Source organism: Triplophysa rosa, linkage group LG18 (genome assembly GCF_024868665.1).
Source record: "Triplophysa rosa linkage group LG18, Trosa_1v2, whole genome shotgun sequence".
NCBI lineage: Eukaryota > Metazoa > Chordata > Actinopteri > Cypriniformes > Nemacheilidae > Triplophysa > Triplophysa rosa.
The window spans coordinates 491,363-518,043 of NC_079907.1; the positions used below are offsets into that span (position 1 = coordinate 491,363).

Consider the following 26,681-nt stretch of genomic DNA (forward strand, 5'->3'; position numbering starts at 1 on the left):
CAATACTTCTAATCTTTTATTTAACAGATTCAGGGGACACATTTTGCCCTACAAGAGCTGATCCTGCCCACATTACACATCTACTCTGAGACATCTGAAGGATTAAGTTTATTTTACAGAAAAGAACAAAACAAGAAAAGCTTTCTGCCGTCAACTATCATGCAATACTCAAACAAAACTATTCAGAGAACCAAAAACATTGACATAATCGCCAAAATCATAACATTTGACTTTTTTGTTAGAAAAACAAGAGAGGAAATTTCTCCAAACGTTCAGCAAATGCTCATTCATGTAAAACATCGCGTTTACATTCAAGAAACTGGAGTCACTCCAGAATTCCTAAAGGTTCTAAATTAAAAAGCAGAATGAGATGTGAAATCATTACATTTGAACTGCTCGTCTGTGTTTCATGATGATAAATCACACGCAGTGTTTTAAGATCGCTGATGATGCTTCACAGTTTCTAACACGCGTCTGTGTTCGCTACATAAAACCAAATATTATATTTAAAGTGATACTTCACCCAAAACTGAACATTCTGTCTTCATTTCCTCACCTTCCAGTTGTTCCAAATGTGTATAAATGTCTTTGTTCTGATGAACCCACAGAAAGATATTTGTAAGAATGCTTCTAACCAGACAGATTTTGCCCCCCATTGACTCCCATAGTAGGAAAAATACAGTGAGTCAAAAGTGCCCCAGAACTGTTTGCTGTCCTACATTCTTCTAAATATCTTCTTTTGTGTTCAACAGAACAAACTAAATGATTAAAGTATTTTTTCCTACTGGGGGGAAAGATCTGTCTGGTTAGAAGCATTCTTCTGAATATCTTTCTCTGGGTTCATCAGAACAAAGACATTTATACACATCTGGAACAACTGGAAGGCGAGGAAATGAAGACAGAATGTTCAGTTTTGGGTGAAGTATCCCTTCTAATCAGAATCAAACAAACAAAAACTTTCTGAAATGACTAAAATATGATCATTCATCTTTTGTGATATTGAGCATTGATATGTACATGTTTTGTTTCTAGAGCTGCCGTGTAAATATACAATGAAGCTGTTCTAGAACTGAGCACAGGATGAATCTGTGTGATCTGCGTTTAAACTCACTGCAATACTCTACAAACCAGGTTTATTTTCCTTTAAGATCAAGTTCATGTAATGTAGCTCAAATACAACATAATACCCTGTGTTAATGATAAAGCACTGTACGTGTCTGTCGACAGATCCTCAGACGTGCTGCTAAACCATCCTGAGCAGAAATGGATCCATCGCTTTCGTCATGAGCTCTGAAACTCCAGCAGACAGATGTAGAGTTCTGACACAGACACCGGTCAGGAATGAGCGACACTGAAATTTGATTTAAACTGAAGAAAGTCGAAGGTGTGGCTGTGGGGTTTCATGTGAAGATGGTGATGATGATGTTTTACCAGATGTATCCAGCATCATCAGTCTCCCCTGCCTCCTCCTCCTCCTCTTCCTCCTCTCCATTCTCCTCCATCTCTTTCTCCTCTTCATCCTCCCATCCGACACCACTGCTGAAATCTCCAGAGCTCACCAGCTCATCTACAGCACAGAGACACGCTTCGTTCAGTGGTCAGAAGCTTTAGAAGGATGAGTGTTTTTACTGTGGGGTTAAAGGACACCTGCTGAACAGTGAAATCTGTAAAGCCAAACCCATCTTAAAACTCGCTTACCGCAATCTGGGTTTCCATGGATACGCGACCCGGTGGCCTCTGTTCCGTGTGGATCCACACACCAGCACTCACCCCGACTGTGATCACACTGAAGTTTCCTGTAGTAACCATCTTCATCACAGCCGGGGATATACATACCTGTGCACACGGACACGCACACACACATGGGTAAATACTGGCGTGCATTCATTTCGGGGACAAATTTGTACCCAAAAGTAAGAAAACCTGACAAATCTGAACAAAGCTATGAAGGTAAAACTACCTTTTCACATGCGTGCGTGTTTACCTGGTTTTCTTTTTGATGCCCCCTGTATCTGAATCCTCTCAAATTCAGCCAAACATGGAGGTTCTGAAAACACACAAAGAAAAACTCAGATTTTTACACTTTCTACCAATTTATTATTTATTATCTGTCATGTTACTGTCTACTGCAAGTACTAAAACAATCCAAGAAACATTTTTCTAAATTGATAGTATAATACATTGTAACAAACGGCGGAGTCACGTCTTTGTAAAGCTTTATCAGTTTTGCTTGGCAATGTCTAAATTCTTTTGCTCGAACAGAATGTGAGGATTTTAGAAATGAACTTTCGAGATTTAGCATACAGTGAAAACAGAGTTAGAAGTCATGTGAGAATGAAACTCACTCTCTCTCCAGAAACACAGACACCACTCGGCTGTGGACACTCGACCGTCTCTGTACGAGTCACAGGAGTTAAAGAACGGTCTGATGCACACCTCATATTTCTCCAGGTTTATAGCGGCCAGCTCTGAATGATCCAGGAACAGATCATTACTGGTGTCCAATTTTGTAAACATCCAACCGATGGAGTCCTTACAGCCGGCCACCAGACCCGAATCCAACCCTGCAGCAGAAGAGACGTGTGTGTGCGTGTCGCTGTACTGCAGTCAGATATTTGATGTTTTTTAAAGTTTAGTTTTGTGTTAATGTGTGTGTTAATGCGTGTGTTGTGTTAATGTGTGTGTTGTGTTAATGCGCGTGTTGTGTTAATGCGTGTGTTTGTGTTAATGCGTGTGTTGTGTTAATGTGTGTGTTGTGTTAATGCGCGTGTTGTGTTAATGCGTGTGTTTGTGTTAATGCATGTGTTGTGTTAATGAGTGTGTTGTGTTATTGCTTGTTTGTGTTGTGTTCACCTGCGGCTGTTCCTCTGTGTCGATTCTGTTTTGAGTTTCCATGAAGAAGCTGAAACCAGTCTCTGAGTCTGTCACCCAGATCAGCCAAATCCTGACCCGTGCACACCTCTAGACACACACCATCACACAATTTAAAAATTCAACAGCAGTAAACAATGTCGTCTTATCATTGAACACATAAAGAGCAGTGTGAAAATCTTCGCAACAATTCAGTGTTCAACAAAAGACATGCAGTATAGTTCTGAACGACCATCAGTGAGCAAATGATTTTTAGGTGTGTTCAGAGACTGGATCACCTGGTTTGGGTTCAGTTGAAGTTTCAGTCTTGATCTTAGGTTCTGGTTTATGAACTCCAGCACTGATACACGGACATGAACCAGAACACAGTACAGACACACCTTTACCAGACAAACATGTCTGCTGCTCCAGTTTACACTGAACAGAGAGAGAGAGAAATGAATTTATTGAAGATTCAAACTCCACCCCAATATTTTTTGAAAATCCAATTATGCTAAATGTTTTCTATGATCTTCAGGTTTAGGGCATAAAATAACAGTTTGTACAGTATAAAAATCATTACGCCTATGTGTGTGCGTGTGTGGTGTGGAGTCTCTCCTCCTGGTGACTGTATTGATTCATGAAGTGTTTTTAATTTGGACCTTGTGTATAAGAGAGACAATTAAAAGCTTAAACTCTCTCTCTCTCCTTTCTGAATGAGCAATGGTTGTTCTGTGCAGTCACCTCTATAAATATTTGATCTGCTTCCAGCTATAGTCTTGATGTTCTTACTGCAGTGTGTGTGTGTGTGTGTGTGCGCGTGTGTGAAGGGTAAACCCTACGGTACGGGGACAAAATGTCCCCACAAAGATGGCAATATCCAAAACCCTTGTCCTTGTGGGGACATGTTTTGGTCCCCATGAGGAAACAAGCTTATAAATCATACAGAATGAACTTTAGTGAAAATGTAAAAGAGCAGACAGTTGTGTGTGATTGTTAGGGTTAGGGGGAGGGAATATGATACACAGTTTGTACAGTATAAAAACCATTGTGTCTGTGGAATGTCCCCATAAAACATGGAAACCCAACATGTGTGTGTGCGTGCGTGACCAATACCAACCGTGTGTGTGTGTGTACCTGTGAGGCATAACTGTGTCCGTCTGATCCACACACAGGTCCAGCAGAGGCCGTCGAACAGACTTTACAGTTGTTTCTATGAGGCTTCAGTTCAGACGGTCTCATTCTACAGCAAACACAACAACCAACAGGCTTTCATTCATTTCAACCATCAAAACTTACAATTCATATTTACAAATTATTTCTAATTGGAAAGAATGAATGAGACGCAAAAAACAGCACTGGTCAACAACACACTGTAATCTTTCACACATTTCATTTATCAAAGCTAAATGATGAAACTGTCTACACAACAACTGATCTCTATCTCACACACACACAAACGCACATGATTGAATGAATCTGACCTGTGCTGGAGTTTCTTGCGGTGGACACACATTGCTCTCTGATATCCCTGAGCCACACACACTTTATGACCACTGCAGCGGACATTCACACATGGGTCTTTAGTTGTGTCCACACCTGTAAACACACACACACGTCTGGTTTATTATCTCTGTGGGGACAGTCCATAGGCGTAATGTTTTTATACTGTACAAACTGTATATTCTATCCCCTATCCCTAACCCTATCCCTAAACCTAAAGATCATAGAACACTTTTTGAAGTTTTAGATTTTTAAAAAATATTGTTCTGTACAATTTATTAGCTTTTGTGCCCATGAGGACCTCAATTTTGGTCCCCACAGTGACACGAGTCCCCATGTGTTGGTGTGTATTCAGGTTTAGGTCCCCACCGGGATATACAAACATGAACACACACGCGCGCGCTCGCTCATGATAATGATTCACAATCCAACCATAAATCACATTACAATCTGCAATGTATCATTGAATGTCAAAAATCTATGAATTAAATCAACTCACTAGCTACAATTGTGCTTTAAAATGAACTTGGCAAATGTAAATAATAAATGTCATTCATTACAATAATAAGACTACAGTTTTGTGTATTACAGCAGTGATGAATCTGGGCTGCTTAAAGGCACAGTTCACCCAAAAATAAAAATTCTGTCATCGTTTACTCACCCTCAGGTTGTTTCAAACCTGTATACATTTCTTTGTTCCGTTAAACACATAGAAAGAATTTTGTAAGAATGTTAGCCATTTTCAGTTCTGTGACATCAACCACTACCATAGTAGGAAAAAAAGTGTATATTTTGTTGTTCTGTTGAACACAAAATGAGATATTTTGAAGAATTTAGGAACACAACCAGTTCTGGGGCACCTTTGACTACTAGGGGTGTAACGATACTTCGTATTACGATATTTCGCGATGCAAAAATGTCACGATGCGCATCGAAGAGAGAGGGGGATATTTTACATGTTTAATTGTGTTCGTTGAGCGGTCAAGACGCGTCACGTGTGTTTATCTCACATATGCGCTAGAGAGAGAAGCACGAGACACAATCTGTGTCTCCACGTGGTTTACAAAGCGTCATATTTTCCTTCGCAGTCGCCGGTAAAACACAGTAAACTTGAAGCGTGACTGCAGGCGAGTCACCCCGAAACTCATTACAAAGGAGCACAAACGTGTTTAAATGCCAATGTTCGTTTATCCGCTGACGTGAGCTGCTGCGTGACGTGATATGAACATAAAGCCAAAAGAAACCAGCGCTGTTCCGATCAGAGAAGCGATGAAGTGAGTCGTGCTGTAGATTAAAAGATCCAATGACATGATAAAAACAAGTACGTGATCTGCATGATTGAAGAAATGTAATACAGTTCATGTAATGTGTTTTTTTGACAGATTTCTCTCGTTCATTACTGTCTCAAGCAAAGACAGCGCACAGAGACACGAGCCAATAGCGCTCGAGCGTGAGCTCTGTCAGAGCGTTTCATTGGTTGAATGTGCTGAATGAACACGCCCTTCACTGAACGAACGAGTCAATTGAGTCAAAAAGAGACTGAATGAACTGCTACATGTCGCTCATGGTCTAATATTCTCTGTGTCACAACAATACATATCCAGTAGTTACTCAACTCTTCTGACAAATAAAGCTAATGACCTGGTCTCATTTAATTCTAAGGTAAAGTAAATGATGTCGAAACAGTTCAATCTTTGTATTACACCAATTAAATGAGTTAATCCAGATAGATTTTAGTAGACTAATATAATGTCAATTTCGTCGACTAAAAATAGACTAAAACTATGATGAATTGGGATGACTAAAATTAAACTGCATTTACATCAAAAGACTAAATTGATTAAAACTAAATCAAAATTTGCTGTGATCTTAATTCTAATTTCAGTTAAGCCTTAAAATGTTAAAATTCTTTATTAAGTTGTATGTGCAACAAAATAAGTTACTGAAATTGTTAATATTTTGAAAATAAATGTTATTTGAATTTTTAATTTTGTTCAAAATATGGAGATGTGTATGGTATCGTGAACCCAGCATCGAGATATGTACCGAATCCTGAGCTGAGTGTATCGTTACACCCCTATTGACTACCATTTAAATGTTCCTACTACGGCAGTTAATGATGTCACAGAACTGAAAATTGCTAACATTCTTCCAAATATCTTTCTCTGTGTTCATCGGAACAAATTTATACAGGTATGAAATGACACGAGGGTGAGCAAACGATGACAGAATTTCTATTTTTGGGTGCACTAAATCTTTAAGTCTCAAGAAAATGACAAACATAACCGTACTAAAATATCTTTGTTTTCTGTACACAAAACATTAATTGTCATTAAGGGAATGAGATGTTTTTGACATTTTTTGTCAGATTCACACAAATTCTCCTCCGGATGCAGCTCTAACGGCCGCTTTTACAATCTCATCAGGCAGTTTTCTGGAAAACAGAAATCTTAAATCTCTTTCGTCCGTCTCGGCTCCAATGATGTATAATTCAATACAGCGAGAGGAGGATAAACTTCTGGCCGAGAATCAGCGTTCCACCGGAGAATTTACCCTCTGTTTTAATGTCTGATAGTAAACAGATCAACAAGAGCACAAACATACAAACAAAAAACACGGCAGAACAAACAGAGACACGTGTCATTACAGGCAAGAACACGGATGAGATTCTGATAAATTCATCTACTCCATAAACAATTCTCTGCAGTGCAAGAGAAACAACGATTCTTAATATTCTCGCCATTCTATGCGTTCTCTAATGTCTACACTGTCTGAACTATACATTTTCTGTAAAGCTGCTTTGCGACGACACAACACTGTGAAAAGTGCTATGAAGTTGAATTTAATATATGAGTATATATACAGTACAGTACACATATAAACACTCTTAAAATAAACAAAGGTTGTTCACAGCGATGCCATTGAAGAACCATCCAGTCAAAGATTCTTTAAAGAACCGTCTCTTTCTTACTCCTCCAATCTCTCGTGGGTTTACCACAGTAAAACTCTGTGATGTGAGTAACATCAGTGTGTGTGTTTCTGCGCTGTGAGCTGCGCTGGAGGTGTTTCCATAGAAACATGAGCGATGGAATTTTCTGCACGGTGATTTGTGGCATCCTCACAAGCTTCATACGAAGAGTTTCTTTCCAAAATGAGATAACTCCGTTTGAAAACATTTTCAATAATCATGTTTTTTATTGTGCATTCCAATTAATATCAATCAAACTGCAGTTGGTTTGTTTTGATATAAGCCGTAAGAAATCAGAAAAGGAGCGTGATTTTAGAACAATTTTAAATAACTTTGGAAATAAACTCTTCCTATGTTTCTGCGGCGTCCTCTAAAAGCGTCTCTCACAGGACATTACCTCTGTGAAACACATCCATCTCAATCTGATGCTATTCATATCTCTTTCTGATTCACAAAATCATCAGAAGCTGATCGGATCAGAAGATTTTGGAAAGATGGAGTGGCCATGTTTGTATTTTTTCTGTATGTAATATAAATTGATTCGATTTTAAACGTTACTATAATGGTGTCATTTCCTATAATCTGACAATAACCTTAAATTTAGCTCATGACCACAGGCTGTTACTGAATTCAGTGATGCACAGCCATCTGAAACTCAGTTCCTGACTGTAATGACGGTGAACGGGAGCTTTAAGCATCTAAATAGAATAACATAAAGAACACAAACTGAGCTCAGATTCGTCTCGTCTGCATCAAAAGTCAATATTATTGAAGATCTCAATATCAACTCAAACATTTCTCATTAAATTTACTTGAATCCAGATGATTTTACATTCATTTTACACCTCCAGACTCTTCATGTGTCTCAACAATTACACTCTCGCTTGATCCTGTTTTGATTTCTCCGAAGACAAACATCCGAGACTAAGTTGATACTTAAATGAGACACAACCGAGAACCCCATCAAATCTCCTCGGCTATGAACGAGAAACATTTGAGCAATAACATTCTCTTCCAGGTTAACAGACATTTTCTACTGTAAATGAGAGAGATGATGATGATGATACTCACTTTCATCAGATGTATGTGGACCCTCCAGTGTTAGGATGTAATCATCCTGATGAGAAACATCACAAACTGTAATGAATGATCTCATTCAGATTATCACAATATATTTCAGTGTAATGTGTACCTATGCCAGTTCATAATGATCATGTCTGTGTGTTCCAAAAATCTCTCAATTACACTGCACATTTACTGTATCTCTGATGTCCAAACTGAAGAGAGATTTGGTGAATATATCGTGATATGAATCAGGAGGTTGTAAATGTGCTGACACTTCAAATGTTATTGAATTGAAAAGAATCATGAAACATTTAAGACACTAACCTCAACCTCCTTCAGCAGGACGAGACGGAGAGAGAGAAAATAAGACATGAAATTAGAAACGTCTCCATGAATGACAGAAGAGATTCATCACACAACACACAACTTTACATTCTCTTCACAGCTGAAGATTAATGACTTTATTGTGTGTTGACACAAACATGTATATGCTCATCTCTCTCTATGCAACTAAGCCACGTCAATATGAAATAAAAATGGATTTCATCTTCAGTCTGTTTCTCTGTTCCATATAGTCACAGCTCTGAATGAATTTTTCATTTGTCTGTTCTGTATATTCTACAATGTGTCTTCTGTACATCGAATCAAATTAAAGAGACAAGAAACACAGCAGACAAATAATAAACTAAATAGAGTTCATGTGGTGTAGAAAGGCAATGGATGGAGTTTTCAGAATAGACTCCATCTATCACTGACAGATTCTGATATAAAAGAAGATCAGACAGTAAATCTGACACTGAATCAGACAGTGAAACACACAGTGAATCAGACAGTGAAGCAGACACTGAATCAGAGAGTGAAACACACAGTGAAGCAGACACTGAATCAGACAGTGAAACACACAGTGAATCAGACACTGAATCAGACAGTGAAACACAGTGAAACAGACACTGAATCAGAGAGTGAAACACACAGTGAATCAGAGAGTGAATCAGAGAGTGAATCAGACAGTGAAGCAGACACTGAATCAGAGAGTGAATCAGACACTGAATCAGAGAGTGAAACACACAGTGAAGCAGACACGGAATCAGACAGTGAAACACACAGTGAATCAGACACTGAATCAGACAGTGAAACACAGTGAAACAGACACTGAATCAGAGAGTGAAACACACAGTGAATCAGAGAGTGAATCAGAGAGTGAATCAGACAGTGAAGCAGACACTGAATCAGAGAGTGAATCAGACACTGAATCAGAGAGTGAAACACACAGTGAAGCAGACACGGAATCAGACAGTGAAACACACAGTGAATCAGACACTGAATCAGACAGTGAAACACAGTGAAACAGACACTGAATCAGAGAGTGAAACACACAGTGAATCAGAGAGTGAATCAGAGAGTGAATCAGACAGTGAAGCAGACACTGAATCAGAGAGTGAATCAGACACTGAATCAGAGAGTGAAACACACAGTGAAGCAGACACGGAATCAGACAGTGAAACACACAGTGAATCAGACACTGAATCAGACAGTGAAACACAGTGAAACAGACACTGAATCAGAGAGTGAAACACACAGTGAATCAGAGAGTGAATCAGAGAGTGAATCAGACAGTGAAGCAGACACTGAATCAGAGAGTGAAACACACAGTGAAGCAGACACTGAATCAGACAGTGAAACACACAGTGAAGCAGACACTGAATCAGACAGTGAAACACACAGTGAATCAGACACTGAATCAGACAGTGAAACACAGTGAAACAGACACTGAATCAGAGAGTGAAACACACAGTGAATCAGAGAGTGAATCAGAGAGTGAATCAGACAGTGAAGCAGACACTGAATCAGAGAGTGAAACACACAGTGAAGCAGACACTGAATCAGAGAGTGAAACACACAGTGAAGCAGACACTGAATCAGACAGTGAAACACACAGTGAATCAGACACTGAATCAGACAGTGAAACACACTGAAACAGACACTGAATCAGAGAGTGAAACACACAGTGAATCAGAGAGTGAATCAGACAGTGAAGCACACAGTGAATCAGAGAGTGAATCAGACAGTGAAGCACACAGTGAATCATTCACTGAATCAGAGAGTGAATCATTCACTGAAACAGACATTAAATCAGACAGTGAAACAGACATTAAATCATTCACTGAATCAGACAGTGAATCATTCACTGAATCAGACAGTGAATCATTCACTGAAACAGACATTAAATCAGACAGTGAAACAGACATTAAATCATTCAATGAATCAGACAGTGAATCATTCACTGAAACAGACATTAAATCAGACAGTGAAACAGACATTAAATCATTCAATGAATCGAAAGTGAATCATTCACTGAATCAGACAGTGAATCATTCACTGAATCAGACAGTGAATCATTCACTGAAACAGACATTAAATCAGACAGTGAAACAGACATTAAATCATTCACTGAATCAGACAGTGAATCATTCACTGAAACAGACATTAAATCAGACAGTGAAACAGACATTAAATCATTCACTGAATCAGACAGTGAATCATTCACTGAATCAGACAGTGAAAAATACAAAGAATAAGACACTGAATCAGACAGTAAAGCAGACACTGAATCCTTCACTGAATCAGACCATGAAACATACAGTGAAACACGCACAAAATCAGACAGTGAATCAGACAGAACCGAGCACATGTCAGCAGACACAGAGAGACAGAACTTCAGCTCTTTTCTCATTAAAATGCAGTTGAGCTCCTGGAGTGAATCCTACAGAGAAGATCTGTTCAAATGTACTTCTCATAAAATCAGCATACTTCAAAGTGTGCACACATGCATAACTCTGACATCTATGTGTGTCTTCTGTCTGATCTGCACTCTTCACTAAAATAAGGACAGACTGAATGACATCAACAGCCCAGATGTTTAACCCAACTACAACTAAACTACAATATAAAGAAAACATGACATAAACATGTCATGTCAGTACAGAACTTTCATGCAATATGCTCAAAGACAACGGAAAGAGGACGAACACATAAAACATCACTGCCCATAAGAGTCATCAGATGATTGACACGGTGACGGTCGATTGACATGATAACCCTGTCGCTTTCTAAATGAAAGACGTCTAGACAACGCAGCATCCACAGATTGCTTTGGCACTGAAAATACAGCATCATGTCACTCTTAAAGCCACAGAAGAGCCTCGGCCTGTCAGCCTGTGACCTCTCAACACTATTCCACACCAAACGCTTCTCCCTCGAGGAACATGTTCAGCTTTTTATTCTGGGAGAAAAGCACATTTTCTCTACAGCTTCTTTCTATTCCATAATCTAATGATCCCTACATAAGCATCTGCACTAAAGATATGATGAGTTATGCTCTCACAGCTGAACCGGTAGTAGTGGGATTATTTTCTCTTCAAAAGAGAGCAGTCATTGTAAGAAGGCAGAGGAATGATTCATTTCATCAAAGTAAAAACCTCTTCAGATCATAGACACATGAGCGCGTCTGACTCCTCGTGGGTTTCATCCAAACTCACAAACTCACACTTCTTAACGACTGAGGGGCCCTTGAGCAAGGCACCTGACCCCTACCTGCTCCCCGGGCGCTGCAGTGATAGCTGCCCACTGCTCCGGGGGTACGTGTGGTCACCACTTGCTGTGCGTGTGTTCACTACTCTCTGGATGGGTTAAAAGCAGAGGTCACATTTCGGGTATGGGTCACCATATCTGACTAAAAGGTCACTTCACTTATCATGTGGGTTGAATAAATGGACTTCAGTCTTCTGCTGCCAGCCGCCTGATTTCATTCAGTTCCAGCTTCATCCAAAACCACACACATGACTCTAGAAAGCATCACGCCTCTTTCAAGAACATTCTGTCGAAATTCTTCTAAATTCTCACTAAAAACACACACATGAATCTGTGACTTCACATCCAGTCCATGAGACACTTCACTCTCATTAGCTGCGTTCCAATTCATCGGGTTCCACCCTTCCTACGCAGTGTTCACTGCTCCCTACTCCCTGAGCCGCGACATCCGTTGAAGTGGACTTCGCTGACAGTAATCGCTCATTTGGAATGCAACGGCAGGGCTGCGCAGATTATAATAACAAAAAATAAATATTGTTATGTACTTTACTTTTAAATTTAAAAGAAATAAAAATGACTTCATGTGTCTAATCAATATAATCATAACGTTTTGTTAAAGTTTGTATTTCTTTGACCGCTGCAGCTTTGTCAATTCTCATCTGGTGAGCTTTTTTCCCTTGTGCAGCAGTAAGGTCACTTAAATAGTGCAAAATAATGACAGAAGGAACGACTGCTTCTCACCGCTTTTACATTAGTTTGTATAATAACAGCAGCATTCACACGCATACGTCAACTCTATTTTAAGTGCAGAATAAAACATAAATACAAACATAAACGCATTCATCTCGGGTGTGAAGGTATAATAACAATGCTTCAAAACGGGATTTAACCGCTAAACAACGTGAAGCAAACCATAGTATTTAATGCAATTTAAAATCATTAAAAACTTTCACAATGAACAACACGCAAACGTGAATTTTTTTATTTACTTTTTTTAATTATAACATCAATACACATCATATGTAAGTGATAATGTCCAGGCAGCCGCTTGTTATGGCAGAAATAATCCCCTCCAGTGTGATGGACGTGAAGCGGAGGGTCTAGTGTCTCACTGAAGGGTTTATTTCTGTGATAACAGCCGGCTGCTTGTACATTATCCCGCTTATTACACGCCTACTTGCCACATGAGAAAAAACTGGACATGAAATGTGAATTTGAAATATTTTATTAGCTCATTTTTACCGAATGCAGACCTTCTGCGTGGAAAAGCCGTTAAGTTTCGGTTTTAAAATAAGAAACGACATTCAAACGTCACGAACAGGCAAATCGGTTGAATCATTTGTAAATATAATGTCATATAAACATTTGAAAATAGCAACACTTGGAATGTTGCGACTGGCCAATCAGAATCAAGCATTCAAATGAGCCGTGTAATAACATATTGATAACTTGAATATGAAATTCTCAATTTACAAAAACAAACTGATTAAACAAAGAGAAAAATAAATAAAAACTTTCTGTTGCTTTTCTGACTCGTGATGTGGCACGCAATGGTAGTCGGGAGATTTTCCCTCTCCACAATCTCACTTAAGATGGCAGAATACCCTATAAAGTCCACTTCGCAGTCCACTTACGGTGAAATGGAACGCAGCTATCGTTGTCCTTGAAGTCCATTTATGTGAAAGTTTCAAATTGAAACAAACCATGAATCATCTATTAATAATCAAGTTTATTCTCTCCACTCACTCTGATCTGATTGGCTGTCACCTCTCTTGCTTCTGATTGGTGGCTTCTCCACGTGCTTCTGTAGTTATTTACCTCAAGGTTAGAATATTATAACCATTAAGATTTCGAAGTAAATAGTCAAAGTAACCTGGCGTTGAAAAAATGGTTGTGGTTGTGTGACAGTAAGTGTGCCACTGCCAACAGCAGCAGGCGAGCGTTTCAAACCCAGTACCCTCACTTACACGCATGATTTAAGACTTCATTCACAACATCTTCAAACCTAAACTTTCATCTGCAAAACAAGTCTCTGGTGAAGTCTGCAGGAGACCCGTCGGTGAACTGAGAACAAAGACGTTCTCTGTATTCTTTTTATTTCAAAGCGTCTGGTGTGCATCTTCCAGGAATTCTTCGGACCGCTCGGATCTCAACACAAGATGACACAACACTGTTATACAACCACATGAAGTGTCCCAGTACCTCAGTCTAGAGCACGCTGACCTGAGATCAGATGATGTGATGTGTTATATGTGGATGACGTGGTGTCGATGTCACTCAGATCAGCCGAGAGATTTACAATCAAACGTCAAATCCTTCAAAGCATCGCACAAGATGTTAGGTTTCTTACAGAAAGTGTTCTTGACTTTATGTCGGTTAGCACCGTACTGTAAACTCTGTCTGTACATTCACCTGAGATGCTTCTGATCATCCCGCCAGCTGTGCTCGAGACTCAACATCCCTACGGTTGCCATAACAACCACAAGACCATCCTCTGCCATTTGACAGATCGTAGGATCTGAATTTCTTAAAAGCAACCTGTTTGTGTGTGTGTATTTCCTAAAGATTATGAAATTCTGACTTGAGAGTACAGACGTACATTTTGTGTTGTATTTAATTTCCACCAGAAATAGCACAGCTGAGTGTTCTGAGAGGATCCTTGCAAAATGGAATGCGGCACAATAATCGTTTTACGTCGATAATTGAGTTTTTGTAATTGTAGAAGGCCAAAATTGACGATTATGATTCATTTTCGATTAATCGTCTTTACATTTATATTTAAGTGATTTAAAGCGACTTACAAGAATGACACGTTGTTTGGAAATCAGTGTGTTTTAGATCCATCACAGAACTGATGTAGATGTCAGATAACGATTGTTCCTTATATAATGAGATTTCAGCAGAATGAAATAAATCTGCTGACAGAAGACACACATCAGTCAAGCATGAGGAGTGATGAATATCTGTGCACTGATGATGATCCACACACAAACGTCACTCGTATTAATAACACAAATATCAACCAATGGTTATTTTCACAACATCCTTTGTGAATGAATAAGTTAAAACTATCAATTAAATATTTTGCGGCCTGTAAAACAGAACGTGTCATCTTCACCCTCAACACATGTGTCCTCTCACATCCATCCTGTGATGACACGGCATTAACATTTATATCATTTGTGTTCACTGGACATTGTTAATACGTTTCTCAAAGAATACGAAGGACATTTTCTGCACCCATGAATTAATATAGAACAAGATCCGGACAGGTATTATAAAAGTAAAGAGAGCAATTTTTCACATCATGTTGACGTGTCGAAGCAATGCACACGACAGAATTAAAATAAATAAATGACTTGATATAGGATGGAACAAAAAACCTATCCAGCCAACCAATCACATCGCTGCTCTTCTCTCCTGAAGACCACCTGCCTCTCAGCCGCACACACACACACACACACACGTTTGAATAAACACGACTACATGTGTGCATGTATCATCGGTTCAACGTCCTCTTCAGGAAACAAGAGAATGTTCACAAATGCAAACAACACCACACCTGTGTCAACAACACACCCGAGTCATCATGCGGCCGTGAGCCTCTCTCACACAAAAACACACACACAGAGTCGCACAAAACAACCGACAAGCAAAGCTACTGTGACTGACACCTAAAAACAGGCTTTTACTTTTCCTAACCGTAACACAAAACACTTTACACATGAGTTAAATTATGAATCAGATCCCTGATAGCACACATACATCTGGCTTACGTCTATTTGACATCTACAATACATTGTTTGCTCATCTGCAATACGTCTCGGAGATGTCTGCTGTCAGACGTCATATAGACATCTAGAAGATGTCTGTAAGATGTTTATGATTTAGAATGGATGTACAACAGCTCTTTCTAAGATGTTTAGCAGATGTTTTTACGCAGCAGATCTCCAGATCTTTAGCAGATGTATTACAGACGTTCAGACGTCTCCGAGACGTATTGCAGATGAGCAAACTACGTATTGCAGATGTCTTGCAGATGTAAATGCAGACGTCAAATAGACGTAAACCAGATGAATTGTGCTATCTGGGATGGTTCCTTCACTGAATCTGTGTTTCATGAATCGAACTCATATGTGTGCGACCGCACAGAATCATCCACTCTCTAACACTGAAACTTTTCAATAGATACACATCGCACGTTTTCAGAAAGTGTTTTTAAACAACTTCGCACAGACACCTGATCAGTTCTTCTGACGTTTCCCAAGAGTGTCTCTGACTCAACACTAAAGTCAGCACATCAGTGTCTGAAGCACAAAGTCGTGCTGACAGGAGGACCGCCGGGATCAGCTGTCGTCTCTCTCTCGCTCTCTCTCGCTCTCTCTCGCTCTCTCTCGCTCTCTCTCTCTGTGCTGTGAGAACTCTTTTTCTGTATGAAAGAACTCAATAAATATTCATCTGTTAATAATATAAATGCACCTTTATGAATAAAAAGCTTCTCTGAGCACGCACCACGAAAACACACAGATTGTTTACAGGTATACAAGAAAAGGTAACGCAAAAGTGAAAATTCTCTCATTATTTTCTGAACAATACAGCTGCAAGACTGGACTTTTATTGTGTTTCTTTAAAGCCCTAGTGGGTTTTAATAGTTATGTGAAGATTGCTCAGATGTGTTTCATGGTAAACAGCAAAAAAAATTGAAACAGCATCACAGGTGAGTTAATCATGACAAACCCTTTCATTTGACTGATTCATGTCTTGAATATTGGTTACCTGTGACAGTTCAGGCTGGTGTAAATAAATACACATCAATAAAATCACATTTCTTTCTCCAGGTGTGACGGGTGCGACACAGGTGAGCACCTTCACACACTCACACATGTAAAAATACTGCAGATTTATTACTGCAGACCGTTTCATCGGACGCACGCGCGCGCGACCCCCAGTTAACTTCCGGTTTGTGTTTGGCTAGTGGCTAATAATATAACTATTTATTTTTTATTTAATTAATGTTAATATTAATTTACATTATTATTTTACTGTATAATAATTGTATTAAATAAACGATTTGTTGAATTGTGTTGTATGTTCATTTTATTAAATGTTGAATCGGTCCTGTAGTTCAGTCGCATTAAAGAAACCGTATGGTTCACTGACATCTAGCGGTTAAGCTTGGTATCGCAGTCTAAACTCAAAATATTGGAGGGACAAGTTTAGCCAATTAACGCTTCTTCTCGGTTTCTTTTGATTGTTATCAGAAATAATCTACAGGCGCTCTATTGTTTGTGAATGTGTACCGGAAGTTAAGTCGGGGGGGGGGGTCACAGTAACGTTTGTTTATGTGAAGATGAAACCGTCTATACTATAATTAACTGTAGTAAACTCTAACACAATGTATAATATTAGAATAATTATACCACAGTATTCTCTACTATTTAATATAGTGATTGATAAATGGTCATAAATACTGTGATATATCTTAATATTGACTATATTTAAGGTTAAAAACACTTTGTAGAGGGTAAAAATGGTTTTCATAAGGTGTGTTGAATGTAAATGTGGGTGTGAACTCACGTCTTTGAAACGGTTCCAGTGGCTGACGGTGCGGCGGTACTGATGGACGCTGGACAGCCACTCTTCATCACGCATAACATTACCACGCGCGTCTCTCGCGCTCACCACAGTCACGAGCAGCAGCTGCAGAGCGAACAAACCTTTTATCACCATCAACCTCATCATCGTTATCCGATCTGACCGACAACCGCAACACAGGTCCGACACCAGCGTCTGATCTCTGCTCAACTGACCGACGCGTAACGACGAACTGAAGAAGAGAATGAGCGCGCTCGTGACGTCAGCAGCATCCGTGCGCGTCCACCGGTGACTGGTCTCGATTAATGCTGATATTGATTAAACTCTGTCTAATACTGCGGTGTAGACAAATCTGCTCACAGCTCAAATATTTTTTTCAATTCAATTATCAATTAGTTTTATTTAGCCAACATGAGAATTTTTTTAAACGGGTGCATGATGGTTCTGGGTTTAGTCTCTATTTTATATCAAAAAACGATGGGATTTCTTTGGAATCATATAAAAAAAAACAATGTAATACGGTACGTTTGTTATCACTACATTTAACTTAACGTGCTATTAGTCAAAAAGAAAAGTGAAATATGCATTAATAAATACCTTATATTTCTAAATTGTCACACCTGCTACACAACGTCAGACTCGTGTCCACAGCGCCACCCAGAGCCTCACAGCTGAAACTGCAGCATTCAAATGACCGACTCCACAAATCAACCTGAAGACTGAATTTCCAGCAACTTAGCGCGCACGATTGTTTTGTCTTTTTTCAACACAATATTTACTTTAAATTCAATAGTTACTTAAAAAACTGTGGTACCCACTGACAGCAGAATCCGCACTAGAAAATAACAGAGATATGAGCAAAGACATTTCAACTGGCCAAATTTCTGACACATCAGTCCTTAAAAATACCAATCATTCATGAACTCATTAATATGTTCACAGTAAAAGTGTAACTCGTGGCACAAGGTGTCTGTAAACATATTTTAGAAAACATTCCTCAATACATTTAGACAGAACAAAAGGTTAACTATAGTCAGTTCAGGAAAAAAAGTTTATTATTTAAATATTCATATTATATATGTTTTGTGTATACGTTTAGTTTTGCAGAGAAGTGTATTTAGTGTGTGTAATGTTTCCATCAGGTGAATGTGATTTGTCCTGCAGAGGAATAATATCCCGTACAGTCTGTGGAGAATCTCTGAGACAGATGAACACACTTCAGATCAAACGCTCCAAAATAAAACTCGCCAAACTCCTGCAAACACACACACAGAGGGAGAGAGAGAGAGATGTTTAGTTATGCTAAATATTATTCAGAGTAAAATGTATACAGATATATACATATAGATATATACAGAAGTGACCGGTTTAAAAATAACAGCAGACACAGACACAATGAGAAACTGTCATACACACTCGGCTGTGCTCTACTGTTTTTTGTGTCTAAATTGTCATTAAACTGTTGGTCAATACTAAATAAAAATCTTAGAAAAACATCCACATCCAGAACAGATTCCTAGAAAAATGTCAACATTTATAGCAAACTTAAATTCAGAGAAACCAGACGTAGCTTTTTCTGGCCAGAAAAACAAGCAATCTTTAGTTTGTAATGCAAACTAAATTTAGTCAAACATTTAGGGGCAGTTTCCCGGACAGGGATTAGTTTACGCCAGGACTAGGCCTCAGTTCATTTTTAAGTTGTTTTAAAAAAACATACCTTTCAGAAAACATTACTGGTGTGCATCTCGAGACAAAGCAATGGCAATGATCTTTTTTAAGATATGTCAGTGGTCGTAGTTTTCGATCAAGACCTTTAACATTTCAATTAGTCTGGGACTAGTCTTGAGCCCTGTCTGGCAAACTGCCCCTTAAAGTGCTCCTCGACATCCTGACATGCTCACGTTTCTGCCAAACAGTGACTTGCTTTAAATGTCTACAGGTTTGGGGTATGTAAAGCAATAGGTATAAAGCCATAAAGCTGTGGTTCACAGTGAATTTAGAACATCTGAATGAGGTTCACATGCACCGTTTCATAAATATTATCATCTTGACATTAAACTCATTGCATCTGTCAGGGATCTTAAATATACTCAACAAGTGTTTGCAGTTAATGTGCAGTTCCTGTGACTGCCACCGGGAGGAAGTAGATACACTCCCTTTACATTTCATTACCAATATCATTAATGTCTTACAAAGAATCGCACAGGACATATACCAGAAACAGATACCTGTTACACTTTATATAAGAGCGGTCAATGCCATGGTATTATTTGGAACTGTTTAAAATCCTGAATATTGTAGTGTTTTAGTGGAACTCATCTTGTGCGCTGTTTCTCACCTTTAAGATGTTTCTTGCATCAAAAGCTTCACGATCTTTACCATTCAGTTTCCCTTGAGTTCTTTTAGCCTCAGCTGAAAGCAACACACAAACAACATACTGAACTTCACAACACTCTTAAATAATAAAACCGCGACGGACACGTTCCGTTTACATGGAACCAGCGGCATTTAGTGACGTGAACAACATTCCACGGCTGCCAAATAGAAAACAGCCCAGCGCACTGCCGGCAGGACGTCAACACATCCACACAAACCAAACGGCCGTCCCATTTCAACAGAATTCCTGAACATCTCCACAGCGTGTCCTATAGACAGAAACACAAACATGGCAGAGTCTGGCCTTCTTCCAGAAAACCATCTGAACGAAGCCTTTGTGTGTGTGCAGGAGGTGAAAACTGGAATTCCTGACGATGTGTGACATCAGATCAGCTTATCATCTGTGTGACCGACCGCTATTGGATTTTAGAGATGACCGGTCTCTCGCCGCTCCGTTCAGAACATCTGATCAAGATGATGTTTGGTACGAAAGCCGTGTTGAGAATGCATGTACTACTAAATATCACAACAGATGTTTAAGGGTTTCTAGAACATCTATTGTGATTTTATAAATACACATGTATGATGTTGGTGTGTGTGAATGTGTCTGGGAAACACACTTTCTGTGGGTCGGCCTCACCTGACGGATCTTTCCGGAAGAGGGTGTTCATCACTGTGCCGTGAATCTTTACTTGATCCCACTCGCGTTCCATCAGACCAGCTGACACGAAACACTCCACCAGCCTGTCGGCTATCTGCTGCAGTCTACAAACACACACAAACTGTGTCACTAACAAACATAAACATCTTCTGGACATCATCTTATGTGTTCCAGAAAAGAGAGAAGGTGGTACGGGTTTGCCATGAAACAAAAACCAAGTGTCACTCGTCTGTGTCTCCAGCAGGAGATGAACTGAATCTTACTTCTTTGATCCGTCTTTCGCGGATACTTTCGCATAGAGAACGTCCACCATGGATGGGTCGTCGTTCATGTACTCGATTCCTCTGACCTCAACAGCAAGAGCTTTTCCTTCTGTGATGTCTCTGCACACACATCATCCCTCACATCAAAACGCCATCACTATAAAGAAACATCCGTGTGTCATGTTCTTTCACACACACCTGATGGTCTCTTGACACTGTTGAAGCAGCTCGCTCGCACGTGTCACTTCCTGTTCGTTCAGCAGGACCAGAGTACCGATGGTGAGGTGGAGTTTAGCCGGGTTCTGAAAAATACTGCCCTCCACCCCAGCGTCCTGCGAGCACAACACAAGAGCTACTCCACAGACATTTCAGAAAAATCCTTCTGTAAACTAGTATTTTGAGACCCGAGAATGAAGAGAACTACCGGTTTACGGGTTTCGAATTTGAAGGAGGAACAAAATGTATGAAAACACAAAAGCGAGTTCATTTTGATGTTTGTGTTGAAACAGACCTGTCGGCAGCGTTCCAGCACCTCCTCGCTGAAGCGCACAAACCCCTCCTGCACCCGAGGATGATTCAGTGCCAAAGACAGAAAGTGGGTGAACGGCTGCTTCCTTCGAAAGCTGTCAATCAAAACCTCAACGCGTGTTACAGCGGAGACCACAGCGGCCCGCTGCGCACCTGTGACCACTAAACACAACACACAGTACTGAAGAACATCCTGTTACTAGAACATTCTGAGCCCTGAAGAGCCTTTACTTTCATGCAGGAATATTTTAGTTGCAGGCTACCTCATGCCAACGCAGCCAAGCGTCAGTCTCTCAATGTGTTTACGAACAACCTGCAGTGAAATGTGAGGAGGACGTGCCCGTACGGCCTGGGGGGTTGCTAAGAGGGTCTGAGAGGTTTTCAGAATGTTTCTATGCGGTTGCTGGGGCGTTATTAAAACCTTCCAGGCGGTTGCCTACTGGTTAAAGTCAAACAGTCTCAGGTCCCAGATAACACTCGCGTCCATTTTGCAATGCAAGGGAATTTGATGAAGTCATTTAATCATCCCTTTATCTCTCATTTTTCATTCTTACCGATTTGTCCCTCTACACCCTGTTTGGGTATACTGATCGAAGTTTTCGTCTCTGATTCCAGACGCTTCCTTGTCTCTCCTTTCTTTCCGATAATATACCTGAAAAAACACCAGAAAGCAAGGTACCTAAAAATGTGTATTATTTAAATTGATGTTAACCTAAAGATGTTAGGTTACAACTTTTTCAAATGTCAATTTAATTGTCACCTCACGATTCTAAGCCACGCTTCCGAAATTATTTAAACATCATCAATGTGTTAAATAACATTACCTTCACCTTACTTGGAACAATGTTCAAAACATCATCTCTATTGTTGAGCTCTAGATCTATCAAATCAGACTCAAATGTCTGAGAGCAAAATATTCCATTCAAAATAGAAAACGAACTTATAAAGGACACTTGGCACGTCTATGGCACAGCGGAAGCCTTTCTCTGTCTGTTCTATGACGTGAGCATCACAGGGTTCATCCAGACACTGCTCAACGGCTGGTGAAATAAACAAATCAACGATATTAGATTATATCTACATGTATGGTAATGAAATTGATCAGCACTCAAAAGCACAGACCTGTTTGTGAGTATGAATAATCTTCTTCCTCTTCTTCTTCATAATCTTCCTCTTGAATAGGATTTTTTCTGTAAATTCTCCCGTTGATGTTAATGAGTACCGGCCGTAAGACATCCATCATCAACAAAATACTGGAGGAGGAAGAGCAAGAGCAGGAATAATAAATACCATAATCACAAACAAGTGTTAAATATAACAAGTATATTAAATCAAGAAGCAGCAACACAGAAACCAAAATGCACCCATGGAACATTTTTATTCTTTGATTTCATTACCCAACCAAGGTTTTCATTCAAACTAAATCATTTAATTCTCTTTTTATTGTTAAAATGATCAGTCTGGAATCTGTATGGACATGGTAGTAAGTCATTGTGTTTGCAAACCCTTCACTTTCTGTAATGTAAATGTAAATTACTGTAACATCACAATAGTTTATGGTTAAATTTACAGAGCAGATCATTTTTTCACGAACTTGAATCATAATGAAAACATACAAAACATGTATTAGCATGTGGCGAATATGTTTCTAACCATGCTCTTAGATATCGATAATAAAACACGCACGGGATTTTATTATATTAGAACCCTCGAACAAGTAAAACCATAGCAGGAACGTATTATGACTAACTAAATAAAGAATAAAATCACATGTGTTAAAATTCCACCTTTAGCTGAAGTTTGTGGTGGAGCTTTCACTCGGTGCTCGCTTCCGCCTTCATCACGTGACACTAAACGTCACATTTCACCGCTTCGCTGCTGAAGTGAGAAATATTATCCAAAATATATATATTTCATAAACGTGGTAAATCTTACTCTCAGTCGTGTAAAAAGTAGAGCTTTAAAAAAATGAAATACCGGCTGTTGCCCAAGTAGCCCTGTAGTGGTACAAGTGGTACTACTGGTGTGTTGTTTCCGCCTCTGCCTCGGGGGGCGCTCTAACTCTCGTCCGTGTTAAACAGACGTCAACAAACAAGCAGAAGAAACATCGACTGTGGCGCTTTAGGTGATTCAAAATATAACACGATTTTACTTTATTGTTTGATTACTGCTTTATATTTTGCTTCGAAAACTGTTCTGAAGTGTGTGATGGTTATAATGTGTCACGGTATGCGCTGTTTTGTGTGTTTTGAGGATTGCTTTGTCCAATAGGTTATCGGTGCTGTTTATGCAGTTGTTGTTCTTTAACTACATAACGTTACTATTTGCTTTTTTAAACCTTAAGCAGTTTTCATTTTATATACACCTCAGATTATTTACAAATCGTTTAGTTTATTTCTGTGATCTTGATTGCTCTGTGTTGATAAATGTCTGTTTTCGCACTAGCATTAACTTGACTTGTATTGCTGATCTGCACGATTGACATTCACTTAATGTATTTCTTTACCCTTGTAATATTTCATGCATGCAATCATATTAGTTTAAGATATAACATGCTAAAGTTGTTATTCATGAGAAGTTTAACATGACTGGGATGTTTGGGATCTCAGAGATCTTGGATATAAGACATGGATAATGTGATGTCATGAATTTACATATATACAATAACATAAAATACATTTCTCTGATGTGGACAAACTGTAGTATTACAACCCTTCATATTTTTTTTCATCTGTTTTGTGTCCGTGTATTGCTCAGTTAAATTGTATGTGTATTTTTTTCTGCATTTATTTTATCTTTTAAAAAACAGTTTGAAGTTACTGCTTTGTCCAGTGACTCTCAGAAGAACGTGTGGGTTTATTTGTGCGTTTATACCATGGTCTGTTTGAAAACTTGATTCTGATTGGCTGGAAGGTAGTTCCAGTCAGTTTGATTACATTTATACTTAACTGACAAAAATAACTGGCATTTTCACCTGTCTGGTCAAAAATTACTCTATAAACATCCGATTACCATGGTATAAGCAGGATAAACCACAGCTTGCCGTGTATTAAAGTATTTTAATGCACTTCGCCTCCTCCTAGCCGTGGTTTATCCCTTACTTATGTGTCCTTTGTCCTGCAGAGATTCTGAATGGCGGCGTCTTCATCCTCCTCATCAGCAGGGGGGGTCAGTAGCAGTTCAGTAACCGGATCTGGCTTCAGTGCTTCTGAGCTGATCCCGCCCAGGAAAGTTCTGTACACCTACCCAAAGGGAGCTGGCGAGATGATGGAGGGTGTGTTAAATTTCTCTTTTGAGTTTCCCTTTTTGTCTAGTGAAGTCTGTAATAATTTAAATACGTTCTCCCGGTCTTATAACTATAAGTAACCCATCCGTTGGTTGACTTGCGTAGGACAAATGTGTGTTGGAGTGGAACTGTCTGTATTGTCAATAGCAGGCAGGCAAAGTGTTTTTTATGGCCCTAATGTTGCATAAATGACACCCAAAATTGTCCTTCTGGTTTACCAGTTGCCATGGTGCACATAAGCCTGTTATGTAAATTGTTATAGAAATATTTCTGCTGTAACAAACCCCAGTTAATGTGCTTTTGTAATGGCCTTTTTGTTTTTAAAATCTTCTTGATTATAAGAGCAGTTTGTGGGTCATTTGCCCACCAGCTCTCTTGGGGCAGGGGGGTAATTCTGTGTCTGGCAAATGGCCACAGTAACCTCTCTCTCTCTCTCTCTCTCTCTCTCTCTCTCTCTCTCTCTCTCTCTCTCTCTCTCACGCACACACGCACACACACAGTTTAATGTGCTCGGCAGAAACAAACAGTACATTTGCTCGGAACTGACCAACAGCCTGTTTGTGTGTGTGACCTCTGTGTATTTCTATAAATGGATTTTATACATTATTTATACATCTCACAAATCTTTAGTGTCAGGAGTTGGTTACAGGACATGTTCTGAGGCTTAAGCAATTATTTTTCTGATTTTTAAAAAAACCCGAACTATAGTTTTTAAACTTCCAGTCTTATTGGCATCAGCATCTGTTTAATTCATGTGAATGTTCCCCAGATGGATCCGATAGATTTTTATGCGAGTCTGTGTTCAGCTATCAAGTTGCATCCACGCTGAAGCAGGTTAAACATGGTAAGATGAAAAAAATGTTTTGAGCAGTCAATGCATCACAGAGTAAATGTATAATTGAATACCCAGATGTCTCACTAAAACGTTTCAACATTCATACATTTAATAAGAAATCACTGGGACTCGCATAGTTGTTCTTGGTCACTGATCTAGGATCAGATATACTTAAACATGTGAAGGTCGGTGATGTGTGTGTGTGTGATCTCAGATCAGCAGGTTTCTCGTATGGAGCGTTTAGCTGGGCTGGTGGAGCAGTTGGACGCAGATGAGTGGAAATATAAACCCATCGAGCAGCTCCTGGGATTCACAACCTCATAACATCTACATTCAGACACACTCCTATTTTATTTGTTTTGTCTTAAACTGATTAATTAGAGGTCTTTGCCATGTAGACTGTAGATATCATGTCCTGCACTAGCGTATGTAAAAAATAAAAAAAAATTTGATCATGTGTTTGGTTGAATGTTTGTTTAACTTGTGTACAATAAAAGTTTTTTTAATCATCATAAAATCACAGCTGTCTCCGTTTGCCTTCTATTGTCTATAGTACCCTGTTTTACTAAAAATACCTCGCATTGCAGAGGACACATTGGTTACAAACTTGTTTTGTGTATATATACCTATTTTTATTTTATGTTGACTTTATATATATTTTTTTCCTTTTTCAATTTCGATCTCTGTTGCTTTTTCTAACCTTTTATTGTAAAGCACTTTGGATCAACGACGGTTGTGTTAAAGTTGTGCTCTATAAATAAATGGACTTGACCTGACTTTTTTTTAAGTGAATCATTTCCTTTTGCTTGTTCTTTTTTTGTAAGTGTATTTTTATAACGGTGAGGTGGGCGAAATAAGCATGTAAATATTTCAGTCAGTTGTGCCGTATGTGTGCACATATGAAACATGAAAGGTTTGCAAACACCAGAGTAAGCAGACGCGCTTCACGCCTGCTCCTGCGCTGTGAGGAAATGCAGAAGTACAGAGTGTGGGGGGGTGGACAGCAGCTGTGCTGGGGTAGAAGAACCAGCATTCTTTGTCCTCCACTTAAACCTCCTCCCATACAACAACAACAAGCCTACCAAATGACCTAAATACCACTTCACCAAAACACTCTCGAGACAGAAGCTTGAGCTGAAAAGAGGGAAAATAAAAGTTTA

General features: G+C 39.2%; 3 protein-coding genes across 8 annotated transcripts; 1 reads left to right on the plus strand and 2 right to left on the minus strand.

Annotated features, from left to right (window-relative positions):
* On the minus strand, positions 1–18,611 carry LOC130568768 (testican-2-like). 6 transcript variants are annotated; one of them, XM_057357811.1, is made up of 13 exons: positions 18,370–18,611; positions 18,193–18,291; positions 17,555–17,677; positions 8,393–8,438; positions 6,907–6,921; positions 4,335–4,449; positions 3,988–4,093; positions 3,150–3,288; positions 2,854–2,961; positions 2,346–2,564; positions 1,985–2,047; positions 1,699–1,836; positions 1–1,567 (listed from the first exon to the last, which is right to left on the minus strand). In XM_057357811.1, the coding sequence occupies exons 3-13, from the start codon at positions 17,627–17,629 to the stop codon at positions 1,428–1,430; spliced, it is 1,164 nt and encodes a 387-aa protein (XP_057213794.1). In that variant the 5' UTR covers positions 17,630–17,677; positions 18,193–18,291; positions 18,370–18,611; the 3' UTR covers positions 1–1,427. The 6 variants fall into 6 exon arrangements, with proteins under 6 accessions (XP_057213794.1, XP_057213793.1, XP_057213789.1 ...); XM_057357810.1 differs by having other exon boundaries at positions 18,170–18,291; positions 18,370–18,609; XM_057357806.1 differs by lacking the exons at positions 18,193–18,291; positions 18,370–18,611 and having other exon boundaries at positions 17,555–18,152.
* Positions 18,610–23,299, minus strand: ascc1 (activating signal cointegrator 1 complex subunit 1). Its single transcript, XM_057357813.1, has 10 exons — positions 23,188–23,299; positions 22,523–22,653; positions 22,341–22,440; positions 21,955–22,052; positions 21,384–21,562; positions 21,071–21,204; positions 20,873–20,992; positions 20,589–20,713; positions 19,911–19,984; positions 18,610–18,827 (listed from the first exon to the last, which is right to left on the minus strand). Exons 2-10 carry the CDS (start codon positions 22,641–22,643, stop codon positions 18,711–18,713), a joined length of 1,068 nt encoding a protein of 355 aa, XP_057213796.1. The 5' UTR covers positions 22,644–22,653; positions 23,188–23,299; the 3' UTR covers positions 18,610–18,710.
* A 113-nt stretch (positions 23,300–23,412) lies between these two features.
* On the plus strand, positions 23,413–26,297 carry anapc16 (anaphase promoting complex subunit 16). Its single transcript, XM_057357814.1, has 4 exons — positions 23,413–23,525; positions 24,524–24,674; positions 25,456–25,530; positions 25,736–26,297. Exons 2-4 carry the CDS (start codon positions 24,533–24,535, stop codon positions 25,843–25,845), a joined length of 327 nt encoding a protein of 108 aa, XP_057213797.1. The 5' UTR covers positions 23,413–23,525; positions 24,524–24,532; the 3' UTR covers positions 25,846–26,297.
* Positions 26,298–26,681: the final 384 nt, after the last annotated feature.

What these genes read in the sequence shown, in the direction of transcription:
- LOC130568768 (XM_057357806.1), bottom strand. Translation starts at nt 17,719, where the DNA reads ATGATGAGGTTGATGGTGATAAAAGGTTTGTTCGCTCTGCAGCTGCTG. An exon ending in GACACAGTTATGCCTCACAG is followed by an intron (nt 3,289 to 3,987) that starts GTACACACACAC and finishes CTCTCTGTTCAG; the next exon opens with TGTAAACTGGAGCAGCAGAC. An exon ending in ACACAGAGGAACAGCCGCAG is followed by an intron (nt 2,565 to 2,853) that starts GTGAACACAACA and finishes CTTCTGCTGCAG; the next exon opens with GGTTGGATTCGGGTCTGGTG.
- ascc1 (XM_057357813.1), bottom strand. Translation starts at nt 22,643, where the DNA reads ATGATGGATGTCTTACGGCCGGTACTCATTAACATCAACGGGAGAATT. An exon ending in GGGTGTAGAGGGACAAATCG is followed by an intron (nt 21,563 to 21,954) that starts GTAAGAATGAAA and finishes TGTTGTGTTTAG; the next exon opens with TGGTCACAGGTGCGCAGCGG. An exon ending in TGCTGGAACGCTGCCGACAG is followed by an intron (nt 21,205 to 21,383) that starts GTCTGTTTCAAC and finishes TTGTGCTCGCAG; the next exon opens with GACGCTGGGGTGGAGGGCAG.
- anapc16 (XM_057357814.1), top strand. Translation starts at nt 24,533, where the DNA reads ATGGCGGCGTCTTCATCCTCCTCATCAGCAGGGGGGGTCAGTAGCAGT. An exon ending in AGCTGGCGAGATGATGGAGG is followed by an intron (nt 24,675 to 25,455) that starts GTGTGTTAAATT and finishes AATGTTCCCCAG; the next exon opens with ATGGATCCGATAGATTTTTA. An exon ending in GCTGAAGCAGGTTAAACATG is followed by an intron (nt 25,531 to 25,735) that starts GTAAGATGAAAA and finishes GTGTGATCTCAG; the next exon opens with ATCAGCAGGTTTCTCGTATG.